Here is an 18,610-nt window from a genome sequence, read left to right as displayed (position 1 = left end):
TTAATAGGTATTTAAAATTGGCACTATTCATAAAATAGTAGGTAAAATTTAACAAGGGCTGTCACTGCCACCATTTTCCTACTATGGAACTTAATATGAATTGTGTTAAGTTTAATGACAATGTTGCACGTTCATGTAGCTTTTTTTAAAAAACAAATGTGGCTCCAAATACATTTAGCATATGTATTAAGTAAAACATTCTTTTAAACACTTAGAAAATTTAGTCAGCTCTAAGTTATTTCATGATACTCTCTATACATTCTGAAAGTTTGAATTTGGACTGTATTTGTGCAAATATTGATACTTTCACAGAATGGAGCATTTAAAGCAATATTTTCATCCGTCAAAGGTAGGTTTTTATTACTTTCATTAAATGTCTACCTATTACAATTAGACAGTGTGCACCATGTGTGCATAATACCAGGGTTATTTGATACAGGGCATCAAATTACCTAAAACTAATTGCATTATTGCTCCTATTAATTAGTCCTTGGGCATGCTTAATTTTGTGGTTAACTGGCAAAACCCTCTCGGACTCCCAGGAGGTACAATAATCATATCATCATATTACACAATAAAATACAACCAAAAAATAGCAAAGACATAAGTGAAGATATGTCTTTAACCATGAATATATAACACAGTATCACGAAACCTTGTATCATGGCTGAAAGTACTTCATTAAGAAAATGTGGAACCCATAACCAAGTTTTCTTAGTACCTAAATTCAGTTCTACCATATATATATGGTCAAATTATGATATGCAAGCATATTTAACATGTACATGTGAGTTACTATTTACATAAGAGCTTGAACTTAACATTCCTATTTATCATATATTTTATTTCAAAAATAATACAATTGAATTATTTGGTTTTATTTTATAGTAGATGCAGTACTTTTAATTAAGGAATTTGACTGTCTAATTAGAACATCCGTTAAAAGTGATTAAGACAGGCTAGGAACTATATATTCTCATTTATATTGGATCTTAACCATAATAAAAAAGTGTCTAATGTAACCTAGCATATAGAGACACAGAAAACAGGCAAAACACTAATTTCAGAGATGACAGGAATTCAAGTTAGTTAAATTCAGCTGAAAGCCTCATTCTTTTTTATTTCAGTAAGATATATTCTCAGTCTTCTATACAAAAAAACAACAAAAAAACACCTCAACGGCTGTAAGGATTTATCTCAGAACAATGAAAAAAAGTTAAGTAATGGTACTGTTTATAATAACTAGATTTTTTTCAAAGGACATCAGGCATGGTTAAAAAACTAAATTGGACAGTAGATATACAGTGAAAACAAGTTTCCAGTTTTTGGACATCCTTCCAGAGGTATTAAATACATTTTTTATACATATACTAGAATATGTGATATTTAAACATATATATATACACATTTTAGAGGTTTGCTTTTCACACTGTTCTACACTTTCCTTTTTTTTATTTAATGAATCTTACAGGGTGTTTCTTATCAGTAATATATTAGTAGTTTTTAACTATTAGTCCCTAGGAAGTGGAGGTAGCTCAAATGGTTGAGGACCTGCTTCCCATGTACAAGGTACTGGGAAGTACCTCCTACCTCCTTAAAAAAAAAAAAGTGTTCTAAACTATTAGTCCCTTAAAAAGAGAATCTTAAAAACCTGTGTGCTTGTCAGTACTCCTGATACAACTTCTCTAAGAGCATCATGGTCAAACTATTCTTGCTCTTGTCCCTTCATTGACAGAGCTTGGCTTAGCAGAGAAAGAAAATGACATTCTCCTCTAATTAAACATAAAATTAGATTTATCGTATGGCTAGAAGAAACTGATCCCGAGTCACATCTATTAATATTGAAAAGCTGATACAACATAAGTTTAGATAAATTAAAAATCCCCTCCAACGTGAAGTAACACTTACCAAAGACATCTTCTTTTCTTGGAATAAAGAGTAAGTGATGGCCATAGATGGTGAAAGTGAGCATTTATTTTTCACAACCAAACTTGTCCTCTGTTCTGCTTGTGGTTTTGTACTTGAAAAGAGGTCTGTCTACAAAATTTTAAATGTACCACAAATTATCAATAATAATATAATGATCAGTGTGATAGCAATACGATCATTAGTCATTAGGAAAAAATACAATTCAGATAAAGCTTCTAAATAACAGTTAAGGGTTTCCTTTTTTTATAGGGAGCTTTAAAAGGTGGTTTTCCTTAACATATTGATATAAAAAGGTAAATAATGGTAGAGGGCATACTAGTAAGTAAAACATCTGTGATACAAAACATGGTTTTAGAACTAGGAAGTTCTAGTCTTCCCTTCAGACAAACCCCTCAGCCCTAGGAGTAAATATTGCACAAATGAATGAATGAACAGAATATCCAAATTTAGGTAATGTAACAACAAATGTTACTAATATAGGATGTATCATAAAAAGATGTATATTATTATATACCTTTGTTTAAGAAAAGACATCTAAACTGGAGTGCTAAACTTTAAGCATTACATAAAATCTTAACTGATTTTTGAAAAAGAAGTTAAAAGAAAAAAAGCTTAAAGGCTCAGAAACTAAGGCTAATGAAGAAATATTGGAATTTTTTAAAGCCTAAAAAGAAGGTAAAGACCAAGTGATAGTTTTCAAATAAATGAGAAGTTTCCCTCCACAAGAACCAATACTAAATTCAATACTAAAATAAACTTAAGACGCAATACTAAATAAAAGAATAAAATGCAACAGAACTTGTTTTACTGTAATTAAATCCAATGGATCTGGCTTATTGTAACCAGAACTAGTATATTTCTATCTTAAACAAAAAGTGGGTTTGCAGATTAGTTCACAGATTCCTGGAACAATTGCTTCTTGGTACCCAGAGAGGACAGGCTATACCACTATAAGATCTGAAGTCTCCACGTTGTATTTAGCCCTTCTAGATTTTCACAGAACATTTTTCTATTAAATGGGAATGAGGTTTTTCTGACACCCTAATGCTTTCAAATTACAGCCCAAGTTTTCTAGGAATGCCTAAAAATCAACATTATTTCCCAGATTCCTCAGTATTAACGTATGGCCCATACCTGAAGACAACTATGGGATACTCTTATGACAAGATTTTAGAAATGTGATCACTGTGAATTACACTGGCAGATCCGTAAAGGTGGTTGTGAATAACCATTTGGGGAAAGGCAGGACAAACTGAGGCAATGCTTATCCAAGCAGTATTCAAATGAGAAGATGTCTTGGCTAACTAGTTTTGACTATCATGTTTTCCTTGGGAAGTAGAATTCATACAATGCCTTAACATACCTTTGCTGCTGAGAGACTACTTAAGAAACTGGGAATTTCCTTTGTTATATTCCCGGTTCGCTAAATAACTTTTAGATAAGCTGACTTCCTATATAACACTTGTATAGGAGAGAATGCGTTGATTGGGTCAAGGAAATTGCATTTTTCGCTAAATAAAAATTTATATTTTAGTTATTTATATATACAAATATGCATACATTTATACATAGACACACAGAAAGCCAAGTTCACAGAGATGGATAATGCAAATATACTCCCCAAAACATAATTACTCGCAGCGTGATGACACACATCAGACTTGTGAGCCTGTAAGGAGAGGGAGTGGAGCCCTAGCCCAGTGAGTGTCGCAGGGCGCAGACCAGTCTGAGTAGCCAGCTCCGCCTCTCAGAAAACACAAACTCTGTCTTGATGCATGCTTTCTAAAACTGCATTACACAACTATTCTGTGAGCTTTGAAATGGAAACAGAAAAAAATAACATGTTTTAGGTCAATCATATGCTCGGAGCACCAGATCCCCACCCCGAGGGTCACTTGACTAGAACTGTCTTCTGTTTTGACATGAGTTTCTCTTACATTCTACTATATGTTTAAGATAAAGTCCTAAAACACATTTTATTGCCTTGGGTCAGATAATTCAAGTCCTAAAATTAGGTAATATATATTACGTGGAAAAAGGCAAATAATAAATTTATCTTTTTCACAAGGTAGTAAACCAACATTCTAACAAATATAATTTTTGATTAAAAATCCCGAAATGACTATGAAATTAAACTAAATTTCTTTCTCAAAGAAAATCTCCTTAGTATTATTCCTTGGATGTCTAGTCCTAATATAATGGGCCACAATGATAAATAACCTTACCAAAATGAAACCAATATTAGTCATGAAGACCAGGCTCTTCTTTAACTTATCAAATCAGTTTGTTACAAATTTCATGATCGCTGCATTAATGTGTTTTAATCTACCTTTTCTGCATGATTAAAAAAATAGTTGTCTAGCTCTTTTGGGGCTTTTCTAAGTAGCTACCACTATGAACTCATTTTTTCCTAGGAGGGGAGCACTTTGAAAATGTTTTAATTTTCATAAAATGTATTTCTATCAAATGATTTTAGTGTATTTTTCCCAAATGGCCATCTTCATTGGTTATGTATATTTGTAACTTTTAATTTGCTTTAACACAATACTTAAGTTTTGCTTCAAAATTTTATGTAAATATCATTAATACCCAATGAAAGTAGTGAATAATAAAACTGACTTAAAACATTAAAGTTTTATGTATTCCTTTAATAAATTGCTTCAATTTGCACAACAATCCATATATAATTCCTAATGGCAGAAATTGCTAGCCATTTTCTCTATCTAGAAGCTTCAAAAAGGTTCTATACCAATTCTTTAGAGCATGTACCTTTTGTCCCACTTTGTTCTACTCTCCTAAAAGGGTGATTAGTAGAGATCATTCCTTCATTATTAAATAAGAGCACGAATCCATGAAAGAAGATACAACCTTCAAGTGTCCAAAGAAATCTTATTTAACAACTGCTGGTAAGCAAAGTATTCTTTATCAAATTATTAAAACATTACAATTTCATTCTCAAAAGAGTCAATAAGAAATATAAGAATTTTCACATCTTACGCAAAAGTATGAAAAGAAAATTTAGAATTGCCAGAGATATCATATTTTTAACCCTTCCAAGTTTTTATAAGCGTCCTTTATTTCCTTGGTTCAAGGAGGAAGGTATTATTTCCACTGTCTAGATAAGGAAATGGAGACACAAAGAACATGTTCAGAAACACTCAAGAAACATAGGAAGAATTAAAATCCTGAATCCCTGACTCCTAGGTCCAGTGATCTTTCCACTCCTCACAATACTTCACCTTCTCTGCTGGAGCATAGAGTGTAGAGACTATGTGGAGTTCAAAGAAATGAACACAAATAGTCCTTACAGAATTGGTAATTTATAGTGGAGAAAGAAATAATAAAAGGATAGGAAGAAAAGACCATTAAGACTCGAGGGAAGTGGATTTGGCCCAATGGATAGGACATCTGCCTACCACATAGGAGGTCCAAGGTTCAAACCCAGGGCCTCCTGACCCGTGTGATGAGCTAAGCCACGCGCAGTGCTAATGCGCCCAAGGAGTGCCATGCCACGCAGGGGTGTCCCCCACATAGGGGAGTCCTCCACATAGGGGAGGCCCATGTGCAAGGAGTGCACCCCATAAGGAGACCCGCCCACTACGAAAAAAGTGCAGCCTTCCCTGGAATGGTGCCACAGACACAGAGAGCTCACGCAGCAAGATGACGCAACAAAAAGAGACACAGATTCTGGGTCCTGCTGATAAGAACACAGGCGGACACAGAAGAACACGCAGCAAATGCACACAGCAGACAACGGGGGGGGAGGGGCGGGGAAGGGGAGAGAAATAAATAAAAAAATAAATCTTTAAAAAAAAAAGACTCAAGAGAATAACATGAAACCTATTTAATTTCAAAAGCCAGCATTGGGCAGTGGACTTAGCCAGTGGTTAGGACGTCCGTCTACCATATGGAAGGTCTGCGGTTCAAACCCCAGGCCTCCTTGACCCATGTGGAGCTGGCCCATGCGCAGCGCTGATGCGCGCAAGGAGTGCCCTGCCACAAGGGGTGTCCCCCATGTAGGGGAGCGCCACGCGCAGGGAGTGCGCCCCATAAGGAGAGCCGCCCAGCGCGAAAGAAAGCACAGCCTGACCAGGAATGGTGCTGCACACACAGAGAGCTGACAGAGCAAGATGACGCAACGAAAAGAAACACAGATTCCTGTGCCACTCACAACAACAGAAGCAGAGAAAGAAGACGCAGCAAATAGACACAGAGAACAGATAAGGGGGTGGAAGGGGAAGGGGAGAGAAATAAATAAATAAATCTTAAAAAAAAAAAAAAAGCCAGCATTGCTAGAGGGAAGAAGATAATTGGAGCTCTTTCCCAATTGATAGCAAGTAAACATTAGCAGCTTTAATTTCTAACTATTAATACTGTATTTGAAACTGAAAGCTAAAATTTATCAACCTAAAATACAGAACTTATTCAAACTTAAAAACAAAAACTCCCAACAAAATAGAATGATAAAATAGAATGAACATGATATTTCAATATCATCTTTAAAATTAGGCAACTGACAGGCTTTACTAATTGATTTACTATAAAAACCATCTGAATTCATTTTCTAACTATCTGGTATAGAAAGGCAAATAAAGGGAGAAAATGTTGCTTTTGAGGGGTGTTTTTTAAATGGTCAAAAAATGTTTATTCTTTAAGAGTTCCTGCAAACCACAGTATTTTACCTGAAAACTATTTACTTGGCAGAAATGCTTGATGACTTCCAATAGAGGGGCCAACATAGTAGCTTTGCCTTCAGATACACCATCAATTCTTTTCACATTTTCAACTGTAGTAGGTCTAGTTTAAAAAAAAAAAAAAAAAAGTAAAAAACTGGAACATGCTCAATAAATTTGTATATTTTCATATAATTGCTATGTATTTAATTTTATTTTTCCCCAAATTGAAAACAATATATAACACAAGTAATCCTGTTCTATAGTTTCTTTCTTTACTTTCTACGATTTAATGATTTGCTGTTTTGGCAATTTACCAACAGAAAAACACTACCACTATCACCACAAAAACAGATAACTTTTTTTTTTTGGTAAACAGGCCACTATTATAAAGGAACAGACTAAAGTCTAATATTATACTCTATTTCTGATCTTATTATTATTTTATGGGAATGAAAAGGAAAACGATTAGGCCCAGGGACAACTAAGAAGCTAAAAACCTCTTAGAAGAGTCTAATTCGTTATTTTCTCCAGTAAAGTGTTTGCCTAGAACAGTATATATATCTGGTGACTATAGGCTTTTAGTTCAATGTTTCTTATTGTGTCCAATATCCGAAAAAACTATACAATGTCTTCTTTTTAAAAATCTGCAGTTAACTATTCTTTTTCTTTTATATCTTTTTTCAGTACTAAAGTGTGGTCAGAATATTTTTTAATTACATAATTACTATAAGATATAAGCACTATATAGTATCATTAGAAAACTCTGCTCTAAATTAACATCTTTTGAACAAAATTAAATGACGGAAATAATTTTTTTAAAAAGGAAACATAAAGATGAATACAATTACCAAACAACTGCCCATAGGAAATAAAATTATTTTAAATATTTATTGACTCTCTAGAATTTATTAGACATTGTGCTAGGTACTGTGAGAGACACAAAAATATGAGGAACATAAGACCTTCATATACAGAGCTTAAAATCTATAAGGTATAACAACACATGTATACCACTGAAAACAAAAATATAAAACAAAACAATATAATGGGTGATAGGTGCCATAGAAACAACACATCTAAGAGCCCTTTAAGAATTCAGAAGAGAGGAATTACTTTGCTGGTAAAAACAAGGAAGACTTCATGGAGAAAGCAGTAATAAAGGTTGATCTTGAAGGATTTCAGAAGGAAAATTTTAGGGAATCAAAGGAATAACAAGGCAGAGGCAACATTTTAAATAAATATGAGGAAACTGAAAAGGGACTTCAACAAATTGTAAAAAATCCAACTAAGACAAACCATTCAAAATTCTGAGACTTAAATGGAAAATTAAGTTTAGGTTCATTAATATAGAGTCTTGACTTCTAGACTAAAGAAGTCAACTCTAAGTAAGAGCCAATGTGAAACCATTTGAGTAGGAAGCTTAATTTGGTACTCAGATCAGATGATCTACAGAGAGACCAAAGAACAAGTGACCAGTTAAGGGACTTTTGCTATAGTCCAAGGTTAAAAGGTCTGAACTAACACAATGTCACTAAGAAGGAGGAAGAAGGGATAGACCCACAAGGAACATTTAAATGAAAAAGCCTGAAAATGGTTTTAAGTAAGAGGAAGTAGGTGATATATTTAAGAGGAGTGAAAATTATCTAAGAGGTTTTAAACATGTGTGACTGGGAACACAGAATTTCAGAATAAGGAATTCTGAAAGTGTAATTCTGATGCCTGGATGAAATGTGTGTACGGAAGATAGGTGGATTATGAATGAGATTTTATGTATTCTGATTCCGATTGCTGCAAAGATGAGTGGTTTTCACTCATGTAGCAATGTGGGGCTAAAGCTTAGCAAAGGGGTCAGTGGTAGGGACAAAGCAGATTTGGGAGTCACCGTACAGATGTGACACTTGAAGCCATGATCATATTACCATTTAATGAAATATTTCACAAATCTATCATGTTAGAAGAAAATGAATCAGAACATAGACAAATAGATTATATTTACCTTATTTTGGCCATATCTACCAGTATCTTATTTGTTGCCAGAACAGCTGGAGGAACATTCATTTCATTGGCATGTTTTTGCCTAGCTTCTACCAACTTGCCATATAACAGTGTCTGAACAGAACAAAGAAACAAAGAAATAATTCCATTTTTTTAATGTACTTAGAAAAATTTAATAGCTTCAGATTATAAACTATCTAAAATGAAAATACAGCCTCTCAAATACAAAAGCTAGCAATAGGATTTTAAGTATGCAAAGGCTCATAACTATGACTCTCATAAATGAATTGTCTTTTTACAAAAACCTTACCTGAGTCTCCTGTTCTTGGGCTGAAACAGCAGGTTCTGAGGACTTGTAAGGAACAGGAACACATTTTCCTGGAGATTGCACCATGATACTAAAATATTTAAAGAAAAATAATAAAGGAAGATTTTCTGTCTCTTAGTTCATTTTTTATTTTGCATCCAAACTGAGAATATCTTTCCATACTAACATTAGCATTTATTTTTCACAACCAGTAAGGTCATTTGTTACTTAAATGACTAAGAGCCTAGCATTTTTTAAAATATTATCATGGTAATGTTAATTGTAATTAAAGTTAATCACAAAATTTGTATGCTTAAGAAAAGCATTTGCCCTATTTTCCTCAAGTAAACGTTTTGAAAAAAAATTATTCCAAATCCATACTGAAGATAATTTTTTTTTAAACTATGAGGGATGTAATCTATGATTCTTTCTGTGACAGCACTGATTTTTGGTTGGTGGGGGACATTAGCATGGGGTTAATCAAATACTTCAGAATGTTCTTCAAAAGCAAGGGAAAAACACTATTAAATAGAAAATCAATTCTCACAAGAGGCATTTTTAGTTGATAAATTAATTACGAATAGCAAAATTTATAAAAAACAATACTGCATGGAAAAGTCTATATAAAAAATGCCAACTTTAAATAACTTCCTGATTGGGGGGGGGCACACTTGAGACTTAAGCAATGTTTACTAATTTACCTATTACAAGAATTCAGAAACTACAGGGAAAATATAAGATTTTATTTTATATTATCAAATCCAATTGCTAAAACAAACTTTAACCTAGGGAAAGATAACTCCAGTTCAAAGAATTAGTAACAATACATTATTCAAGACAATTATAACTTTATTTTTAATCATATAATTATATTCATCTTTAATATTTTTCAGAAATCTTTTTACTAATGTACTATTTGCAAAATGGCATTTTAAAGTATTTTGCAAAGAAATTCTATCATCATATATACTAGCAAAATTCTGGGTAACATGTCCCTAAAGCAGAAATATAAAGTGAGAAAGAGTTGATAAAAAAGTGTTTTATCTATGAATGCTATTACAAGTGCACAGAAGAGTTGAAAAACTCTAATGAGTATCATCAGAAAAGATAACTGAAGACACTGAATGCATCTATGTATTGGTAAAGAAACATAAGAATTCTTAGATAATTAAACATCCTATAAGTGAAATTAAAACTTCACTAGAAGGAAGGGAAAACAAAGTTAAGGAATTGTCCAAGAAAATAAACAAACAAAAAGAGATTGGAAATAAGAGAAGCAGCATTAGTAATAAGACACTAAAACCCAAACAAATGAGGAACAAAACCATTTTAATACCAGAGAAAATAAATGTAGTGGTGCCATAATAACACACTGCTTGGCTTAGTAGTACATATTACATGTGTAGATAGCATAGTGTAAAGAATTGCTAAAATGAAGAAAATGTGTGATATAATTATGTTGTAGTATGAGAAGAGAGATGGAAGGAGGGAAAGTGATGGAACAGGATATGAGATAAGCCCTAATCTACCATGGTAGAAAGTCAAAACAAAATTTCTAAAATTGTTAAGTCAAAAATAGTAGTATAAGCATGTCATTTAGAAATATGGAAGTAAACACCAGAATAACCAGCTGGAAGATTGAGAGCAACCGCTTCTCTAGAATGGAAAAGGTGGCTTTGGGAAGCATAAGGAATGGTGTGCGTCATTATAAGCCTTCTAGTACCATTTGACTTTTTAAACCGTGTACATATATCATTTCAATGAAATTTTAAAATAATAAAGCAGTTGATAAATATGCATCCTGCTCAGTTTGTGCATTAAATCCACAGATTAAAATTGACTTTTGGGCCACTACACAGGGATCCCAAACTCACTGTGTCTACCACTAAACTCCTGATTTTAACCTCATCCCCTAAATAACCAAACCCTCAAGCCTGTTACTCCTCTTATGTTGCACATATTCGTGAATCAGACAACACTCTTACCCAGGAATCTAAGCCAGGAGCCGAACAGTCATCTTCAAGCCCTTCTTCTTCCTTAACCCACCCATCTTTTCAATTACCAAGTCCCAATAATTCTAACTCCTAAATATCTTTAAAAATTCTCCATTCACGATGCCATTTTCCTTACTTCACTTAAGCTACCATCATCTCTTGCAAAGAATACAATGGCCTCCTAATTTGTTCCTCTGCAATCATTCTGATTCTCCTGCAATGAATTCACTCCCTCCACAGCAAGAGAGATTAATTGAGCATAGGCAAACTAGAGCTCCTGGGCCAAATCCTGCTGTTTTGGTAAGGTTTGTAAGCTAAGAACGGTTTGACATTTTTAAATGTTTTTTTAAAAAAAAGTCAGAGGAAGAACAGTTTGCAATGTGGAAATTATATGAAAATCAAATTTTAGTGTCCGTAGATAAAGGTTTATTGGAATACGGCTATGCTCATATCACTTAAACGTAGTCTATGGATATTTCCAGGCTACAATGGCAGAGTTGAGTGACTGCAACAGAGACCACAGGGTCAGCAAAACCTAACGGTATCACTGGACTTTTTACAGAGTGTTTGTCAACCCCTGTTCTAAATCATAAACTTGATCATGTCACTCTTCTGCTTTAACCCTTTCTTTTGGTCCCAATTGCTTTTATGATCAAGTCTAATGCCTGAAAGGAACTGGGTATTGTAGCCCCTATTTAATTCTCCAGCCTTAAAATTTACCATTCTCTTGTTTCCCTCTACCAGATAATCTCTTGTCATACCGTTGAGTTCCTCAGTTACATCCTACTCTCTCTTCCTTCCAGGCTATTTGAGCCATCCTTTGCTTAGAAAACTGTTCCTGACTTCCCCTGACTAACGTCAAGTGTCACTTTTTTTTCTGGGAAGCCTGGTTTAAGCCTCTATGTATTTCTACAGTATCATTACCTGGATTATAATTTTATATTCCTCTATCTATATTCCACTAGACTATAAACTCTCCCAGTAACTATGTCTCTTTATTCCCCCCAAATTCCAGTGGTATGTGGCACAAAGAAGAGGCGTAGTGAAAACACAGTAAATGCTGCAATGAAGAAATGGCTCAGTAAATTGAATGATATATTGTTTTCACAGTGCTTAAACTTTTGTTTACATGAAACAGTTATCACATATTACATATCCAAACAAAAAGAAATTGTTTTGGGTGGAGAGACTGGCATTATGGTAAATGTTTTATCAGATCCAGAGAAGTGCTTTCCAAGGGAGGAAACCATTAAAGAGTGCATTACAGTTTCAGAGCATGTCAGTTTACGCTGGAATGGACGTAAATGAAGTCCATTTTATCTGTACATACTTAATATAGGCCCTAACATTGTTTTCAAACTCTCTATCTTCAGCCCTTTTGTAATTCTGTACGTTTCACACTTTCAATAAGACAGCAAATCAAATACTATGTTTAAAAGTATATTAGGTTTACCATCATATATTTTCCACTAGCTTTTATCTACCATTTTATTCGTCATGAAGTCTTTCCTAAAAACGAGGTGGGAATAGATACCTCATACAAAAAATAATCAAATGGTGTTTAGATGCTAGAAGTAGACAAATAGACTTGAAAGCCAGCTTTGCCATAAGTGTACGCTCTTGATCAAGTGACTTAACTTCTTAACCCAAAGTATCCTCAAATGAATAATAATAGTAGCTAACTCATGGGCTGTTGTGAGAATTAAATGAGCTAATACATATAAAACATGCAGCACTTAGCATGAACCCTGATAAACAATAAGACTCAAATTTTAGCTATTAAATTATTTTATTATTTTATTTATCTGCTTTAATAATTGTAATACTGTAGGCTTATTCTTTAACTTCCTTCTGCCAATGAAATAGCCCAAACTGGGTAGTACTTTCTCTTTAGTAATAAAAAAAGAGAAAGTCTTATGGTTGAATCATGTCCTCGGCAAAGACATGTTCAAGTCCTAACCCCAGGTACTGTGGATGTGAACTCATTCGTTAATGTAATCCTAGGAGCTGGTACTAGTTAAGCTGAGGCCAAACTCAGCAAGGTGGGCCTGAACGAATAATTGCTAGTCCTTAGAGACAGAGGAAACCTGGATGCTGTAAGTAGGAAAGAGGCAGGAAGAGAGAAGGCCAATGACAAGGCAGAGACTGAGATTCGACGGCCAGCAGGCCACCTCCACAGCGCCGCAGACCTGGAGGCATGGCCTGCTGACGCCTTTATTTTGGCCTTCTAGCCTGCAAAATTGAGACGACAATTCCTGTTCTTTAAACCAACTAGACTGTGGTACTTTGTTATAGCAGCCCTGGCAAACTACAACAGCTGATAAAGTAATTAAAGAAAATAAAAAATTTTAAACTCTATACCTTTTATTAAGAATGTTACTCCCAGAAGAAGTTTCATCATATGCTTTGTAAGAAGGCATCTTCTCCAAGTTAGACTGCTTTTAAACAAATGAATACCATTAAAACATGAATATTATGTTTCAAAATACTTGTAAATGTGAAAATAAGATGCGAAAGCTCATAATGACAATTTTCTTCTGATGATTAGTCATTTTTTATGTATTTATCAAATAAATCACCTGGAAATAATGAATATCAACTTCTAGGGTTCTAGAGGCAGTTAGAAATGCAACCTATTGTCCCATTTCTCCCAAATCCACAGCAACTGAGATTAAAAAAAATGTTCTGAGACATAGCAAGAGCCAAAAGTATAAATATGATTCCATAAATCCTGTATATTTTAGTTAATAAAGCAAAAAATGTTCACCAGAAAACCTAACAGCACATTTGTCCATTACCCTAGTGTTCTAATTATCTGAAATCTGACAGCATAAGTATTTAAGTCTTTAGTCTGTAAGAGCTATCGAAAATCCAAAAACAAGGCAAGAAATGATGTAAGGGTGCATGGTGTGTGTGTGTGTATCTGTAATGAGAACATTTACAAATCAGGCTTACTTATCTGTCAACTATAAGTCATAAACTAAATGGGTCATAAAAATAGGCTAAAAGAAACAAAATAAGTTACTTTTTCAAATACTGCTGAACTATCTTAATAACTCCAGAAATCATATACCTCATATTTTATTCTATTCATATCACTTGTCTTTCCATAATTTATGCTTTGCTATATATGCCATTTTTCTCTTTAACTGAAGGGAAACCAAAATCTAAAATTTTAATATAGGAGCTGCTTCAATAAAGAACTAAATAAATAAGAACTACCTCTTTAAAAAAACTTTCTCTGCAGTTAATGCAATTGATACCTGGTTAGAGGAATACTGTTCAGTGCCTGCAGATACTGTTTTAGAACTGAAAAAAAAAAAAGTCAATTAAATGATGTTAAATGTTAAAATGTAATTATCTAATTCATGAATCTTCACACCCCACTTTCAGAAAGGTAGATGAGATTAAATTACCCTTTTAGAATTGTACATTTTTTAAACTGATTTTTTAAAAAATCTCTGGGAAGTTGAACAGGAAGACACTGATAAAGGTCAGTCTGTAAAGGTACTGAAAGGCAGCCAAGGGAAGCGGATGTGGCTCAACTGATAGAGCATCTGCCTACCATATGGAGGGTCCAGGGTTTGACCCACAGGGCCTCCTGACCGTGTGGTGAGCTGGCCCACGCACAGTGCTGTCACATGTAAGGATGCCATCCTATGCACCCCTACACAGGGGTGGCCCATGCGCAAAGTGTGCACTCTGCAAGGAGAGCCACACTGCGTGAAAAAAAGCACAGCCCACCCAGGAGTGATGCTGCACACACGGAGAGCTGATGCAGCAAGATGACACAACAAAAAAGAGACACAGATTCCCAGTGCCACCTGATAATGTAAGCAGATGCAGAAGAACACACAGTGAATGGACATGGAGGGCAGACAACAGGGGGGAAGGGGAGAGAAATAAATAAAATAAATCTTAAAAAAAAAAAGGTAGCCAACACAAATATTCCCTTTCCACCTTCTCCATATAAGAAGGAGAAACAGTATGTGGTTTCATCAACACTGATCTCAATACTGCTTTTTTAATTAGTGGAAAACAAACTTTTAGGTAATAGGGTCAATGACTTCCTCTCAATCAAGATAGTGTTCCATGACTTCGCTTTCTCCCATTGATACCCACCCCTAAACTGATTAAGGAGGTCCATAAAAACATATCTGTACTCCATGTGCAGAGCCTATAAACTGGTAAATTTTGAATGGTTTAAACAACAACAAAAAGCCCAGAAATTAAAAAACAAAAACAAAAACAGAATAATGAACCTTGGCAGAGAAAACTTTCTTGGACACAATTCTTCATTTGCTTGAAGCATAAGTCTCTGAGGAGATTCTTTATTCGCTTTATCAAGCCAATGTCTACCCTATGAAACATAAGAAGAATCTTTTAATGCAAAATGAGAAAAAATAAGTCAAAAAGGTAGACTTCTACCTTGTTTACCTTTTGCATTTACCTTTTCCGTAAGGGTGCAAATCGTTACAAATCTGTTATTAAGCGCAGGAACTTCTATTAAAAATCCTTCAGTCACGAGCTGACGAGCAAGCGTTTTCCACCATCTCTCGGTATGGTCCTTGCCAGTGCCAAAGAGTCTGTGACTGCGATATTTATCTGCAAGACGCTGAGAATTCTGAAATTAGGAAGAAAATCAGCATACAAAAATAATTATTGAATTAAACAGGTCAAGTAAAAATATGTATTTTTAAAGTATGGATGCTTTGAATACCACTAAATACCTATAAAATTTTCATGGCCACTCCTGTTGGCTCTGAATATTTAGATCATAAATATAAAATGAAAAAAGGGTTCCTTTTGTCTTACACATAATGGCAAGAAATTTCAGGCATAATTCAGATGCACTTCCCAATGTACAGGTTTGAAATGGTTTATGTAATAGCTTTAACCTTTGCTATTCAGAGTTTTTATTTACATATTCATATTATTTAAAAGCAGTGATCATAATCTACAGTTCAAGATTAGAACATGGGTGTTTAAAGCGGTGCGGCCCATCACTTGTCTTCAGTGAGTGGCAATGCAACAATTTGGTTTCCACGTCAGAGCTATTTTTACTGTACTTTTGTTCATGATGGACTGCCAAGTTTACTTAATCATTTATGATTTAACTGCCTCACAGACCTACTCCAGGAAGAGCAGGTGCATGCCAAACAGTTGATGCTTTGGGTTTGCGTTGTCCTAAGTGAAGAGGAAATTCCTATGAGAGATTCTTCATAGCCATTAAGTTCCAGAAACCTTGGGGAAGGTGGTCTGTCATATGCAATTGTCTTGTCTAATGGAAACAACTGTCTCCACCATCACATCTTTTTCCATTCACTTTGTCCTTTTACTACCTCTGATATTCATATTACACACGTAAATACTACTTTTAAATGTATATAATAGTATATGAACTTAGGGCATTATGAAAAAATTGCTCCTGTCTAAAAGCATCTGACTGTGCTATTATGAACTAAACATATTGTGTAAACTCATGGAATTAATAATTAGGCTCTAGGACACCAAAAATAGAATGAAGGTAGAGAATGGAAAGCTGAGGATTCATGTGTGCAGAATTGGTAAAAGCGTTGTTTATAAATCTCTGGAAATGAATGGAAATGGTGAAAGTACATCACAGTGTTTGTAACTAACAGAGTTATTATATAGGTATGATGGTGGTTGAAAGGGAAAGTCCAAGGTCATGTGTATTACTAGAAGGAAAGCTAAAAATTATAACATGGGACCATATAACATAGTAAAGCCTCATGTGAAATATGAATGTGGGTAATTATTATATACATAATATTGTTTTTACAAAATATAAATACAAATAAACTAGAGAGATGAAAACAGAATAGCAACTATGTACAGCAAGGGAAGCATAGAGAGATTAAGAGGTGATGAGTTTTTGTCTGTTTTTTATTTCTATTATTATTACTGGAATAATGAAAATGTTCTAATGATGATTGAAGTAATGAATGTGTACCTATGTGATTATACCAAATACCACTGATGGTACACTTTGGATGGATTTATGCTTTATTAAAATGTATCAATAAAATTGATTTGTTAAAAAGAAAATTTAAAAAATAGAAAAATTGCTCTTATATTAGTGGTGAATACGGCAGAAGGTAATGTAATTCAAGAGTCATTCTGACATCTACCTACAGCAGGGGTTCTTAACCAGGGGTCCATGGACCCCTCCAAAGGGACGGTGGAAAGATTTCAGGTGGTTCATGCTCTTGAATTGAAAAAAATCATCTTTATTTTCTCTGACATCTAACTGAATTCTAGCATTTCCTTCACTGATCAATGTATGCAATACATAAATTACAGTAGTATTAATTAACCTGAATGGCAAAGGGGACCGTAGAACAAAAAAGGTTAAGAACCCCTGATCTACAAACACAAATTCTCAAACTCCCTTGCAGTCTAGATACATCCCACTAATCAGATGTCTATTTGCATGACATGAAAATACTGGAAGTGAGACAAAGGCTACTCCTCAGCTGTTTCTGCAGGCACACATGATTGTGGAAGTGTTTGCTTTCTACAAGAAAGTATCAGCAAAGTACCTAGCACATAACTACGAGCTCTGTAAGTATTAAAAGGCATCCATTTTGTTGCTAGAGATTGTAGCAGCTGCAGTGTGGTTCCTAGAGCAAGCAGATGTAGAACCTGATTGTTGCAGCTTCCTACTAAATACCGTTTAGAACTAAACAGTTTCATGATCACAGAAGAGGCAGCAGCTCTCTTGGTAGTCAATCTTGTGGTACGATCTTGTCAACAATACTGTAAATCATTTAACATCCTGTAATAAATATATTCTGTTTAAATTAGAGTGGGTAGTATAGGTTGAACTGTATCCCTCCAAAAATAGTTTTCAGTACTACCTGATATCTGTAAAAGTGACCTTACTGGAAAGAGAACCTTTGCAGGTCATTAGTTAAGATGAGCTCTTAATAGATTAGGATGGGCCCTAATCCAATCGACAGGTATTCTTCTAAGAAGAGGGACATTTGCACAGAAGGAAGATGTTGTAGGCACAGGGGAAGATGGCCGTGGGGAGATGGACGTAGAGAATGGAGTTCTGCTGCCACAAGTCAGAAACTATTTGGGGCTACGAGAAGGTGGAAGAGGCAAAGAAACCTCCTCCCTCAGAGGCTTAAGAAGGAGCATGGCTTGGCCAACACCTGATTTCAGACTTCCAGCCTCCAGAACTACAGGAGAATACATTTCTGTTGTTTTAAGTCACAAGCTTATAATGCCTGGTTATGGCAGCCCACGGAAACTAATACAATGGATTATGAGCTTTCTAACTGAACCCTGACAAGGTTCTAACTGAATCTGATGAGGTTATATGATATAATTCAGGCAATGTGAAGCTCTCTATCATGAATATATTGTTTTATTCAACTGATGAGGACGCTATGGCTAAGGGATAAGTTTGGATGTTGAAAAGGTGAACACAAGTAATCTAAACATGTAGAACAAAAATGACGTGTAAATATAAAGATACAATGATTTATAATTTGACCATCTTCCTAAGTGTATGACTGAAAACAAAAATAAATCATATCATAGATCAATATTAAGACATTTATGTTGTTTACTATTATTTCTAAGACACAGATTTGCAAGAACGGGCCTAAATAAGGCAAACCCTTCAAACAAAGTAAGTGGGGCTGAAATTAAGTTAAGTTTTCACCAGAGGCACATCA

General features: G+C 34.6%; 1 protein-coding gene across 7 annotated transcripts in view; it reads right to left on the bottom strand.

Annotated features, from left to right (window-relative positions):
* The window catches only part of WRN (WRN RecQ like helicase), a 186,284-nt gene that overhangs the window by 12,937 nt on the left and 154,737 nt on the right, over positions 1-18,610 (bottom strand). For 5 of the 7 annotated variants that reach the window (XR_011647751.1, XM_058290102.1, XM_071212637.1 and 2 more), the window contains exons 24-31: positions 15,352-15,525; positions 15,164-15,261; positions 14,165-14,210; positions 13,263-13,339; positions 8,911-8,998; positions 8,602-8,714; positions 6,612-6,726; positions 1,909-2,037 (exon numbers count right to left, since the gene is read on the bottom strand). Coding sequence is in view for 6 of the 7 variants with exons in the window: in XM_058290102.1 (XP_058146085.1) it covers positions 1,909-2,037; positions 6,612-6,726; positions 8,602-8,714; positions 8,911-8,998; positions 13,263-13,339; positions 14,165-14,210; positions 15,164-15,261; positions 15,352-15,525 (840 nt within the window). In the remaining variant the exon portion in view is untranslated. The remainder of the gene's footprint in view (positions 1-1,908; positions 2,038-6,611; positions 6,727-8,601; positions 8,715-8,910; positions 8,999-13,262; positions 13,340-14,164; positions 14,211-15,163; positions 15,262-15,351; positions 15,526-18,610) is intronic. The other 2 variants (XM_058290105.1, XM_058290104.2) reach the window with 1 other exon arrangement.

The sequence above is a fragment of the Dasypus novemcinctus genome, chromosome 29 (assembly GCF_030445035.2).
Source record: "Dasypus novemcinctus isolate mDasNov1 chromosome 29, mDasNov1.1.hap2, whole genome shotgun sequence".
In the NCBI taxonomy this organism is placed as follows: Eukaryota; Metazoa; Chordata; class Mammalia; order Cingulata; family Dasypodidae; genus Dasypus; species Dasypus novemcinctus.
The sequence above is the reverse complement of the archived record's forward strand: the minus strand, read 5'-3'. Positions and strand labels throughout refer to the sequence as shown.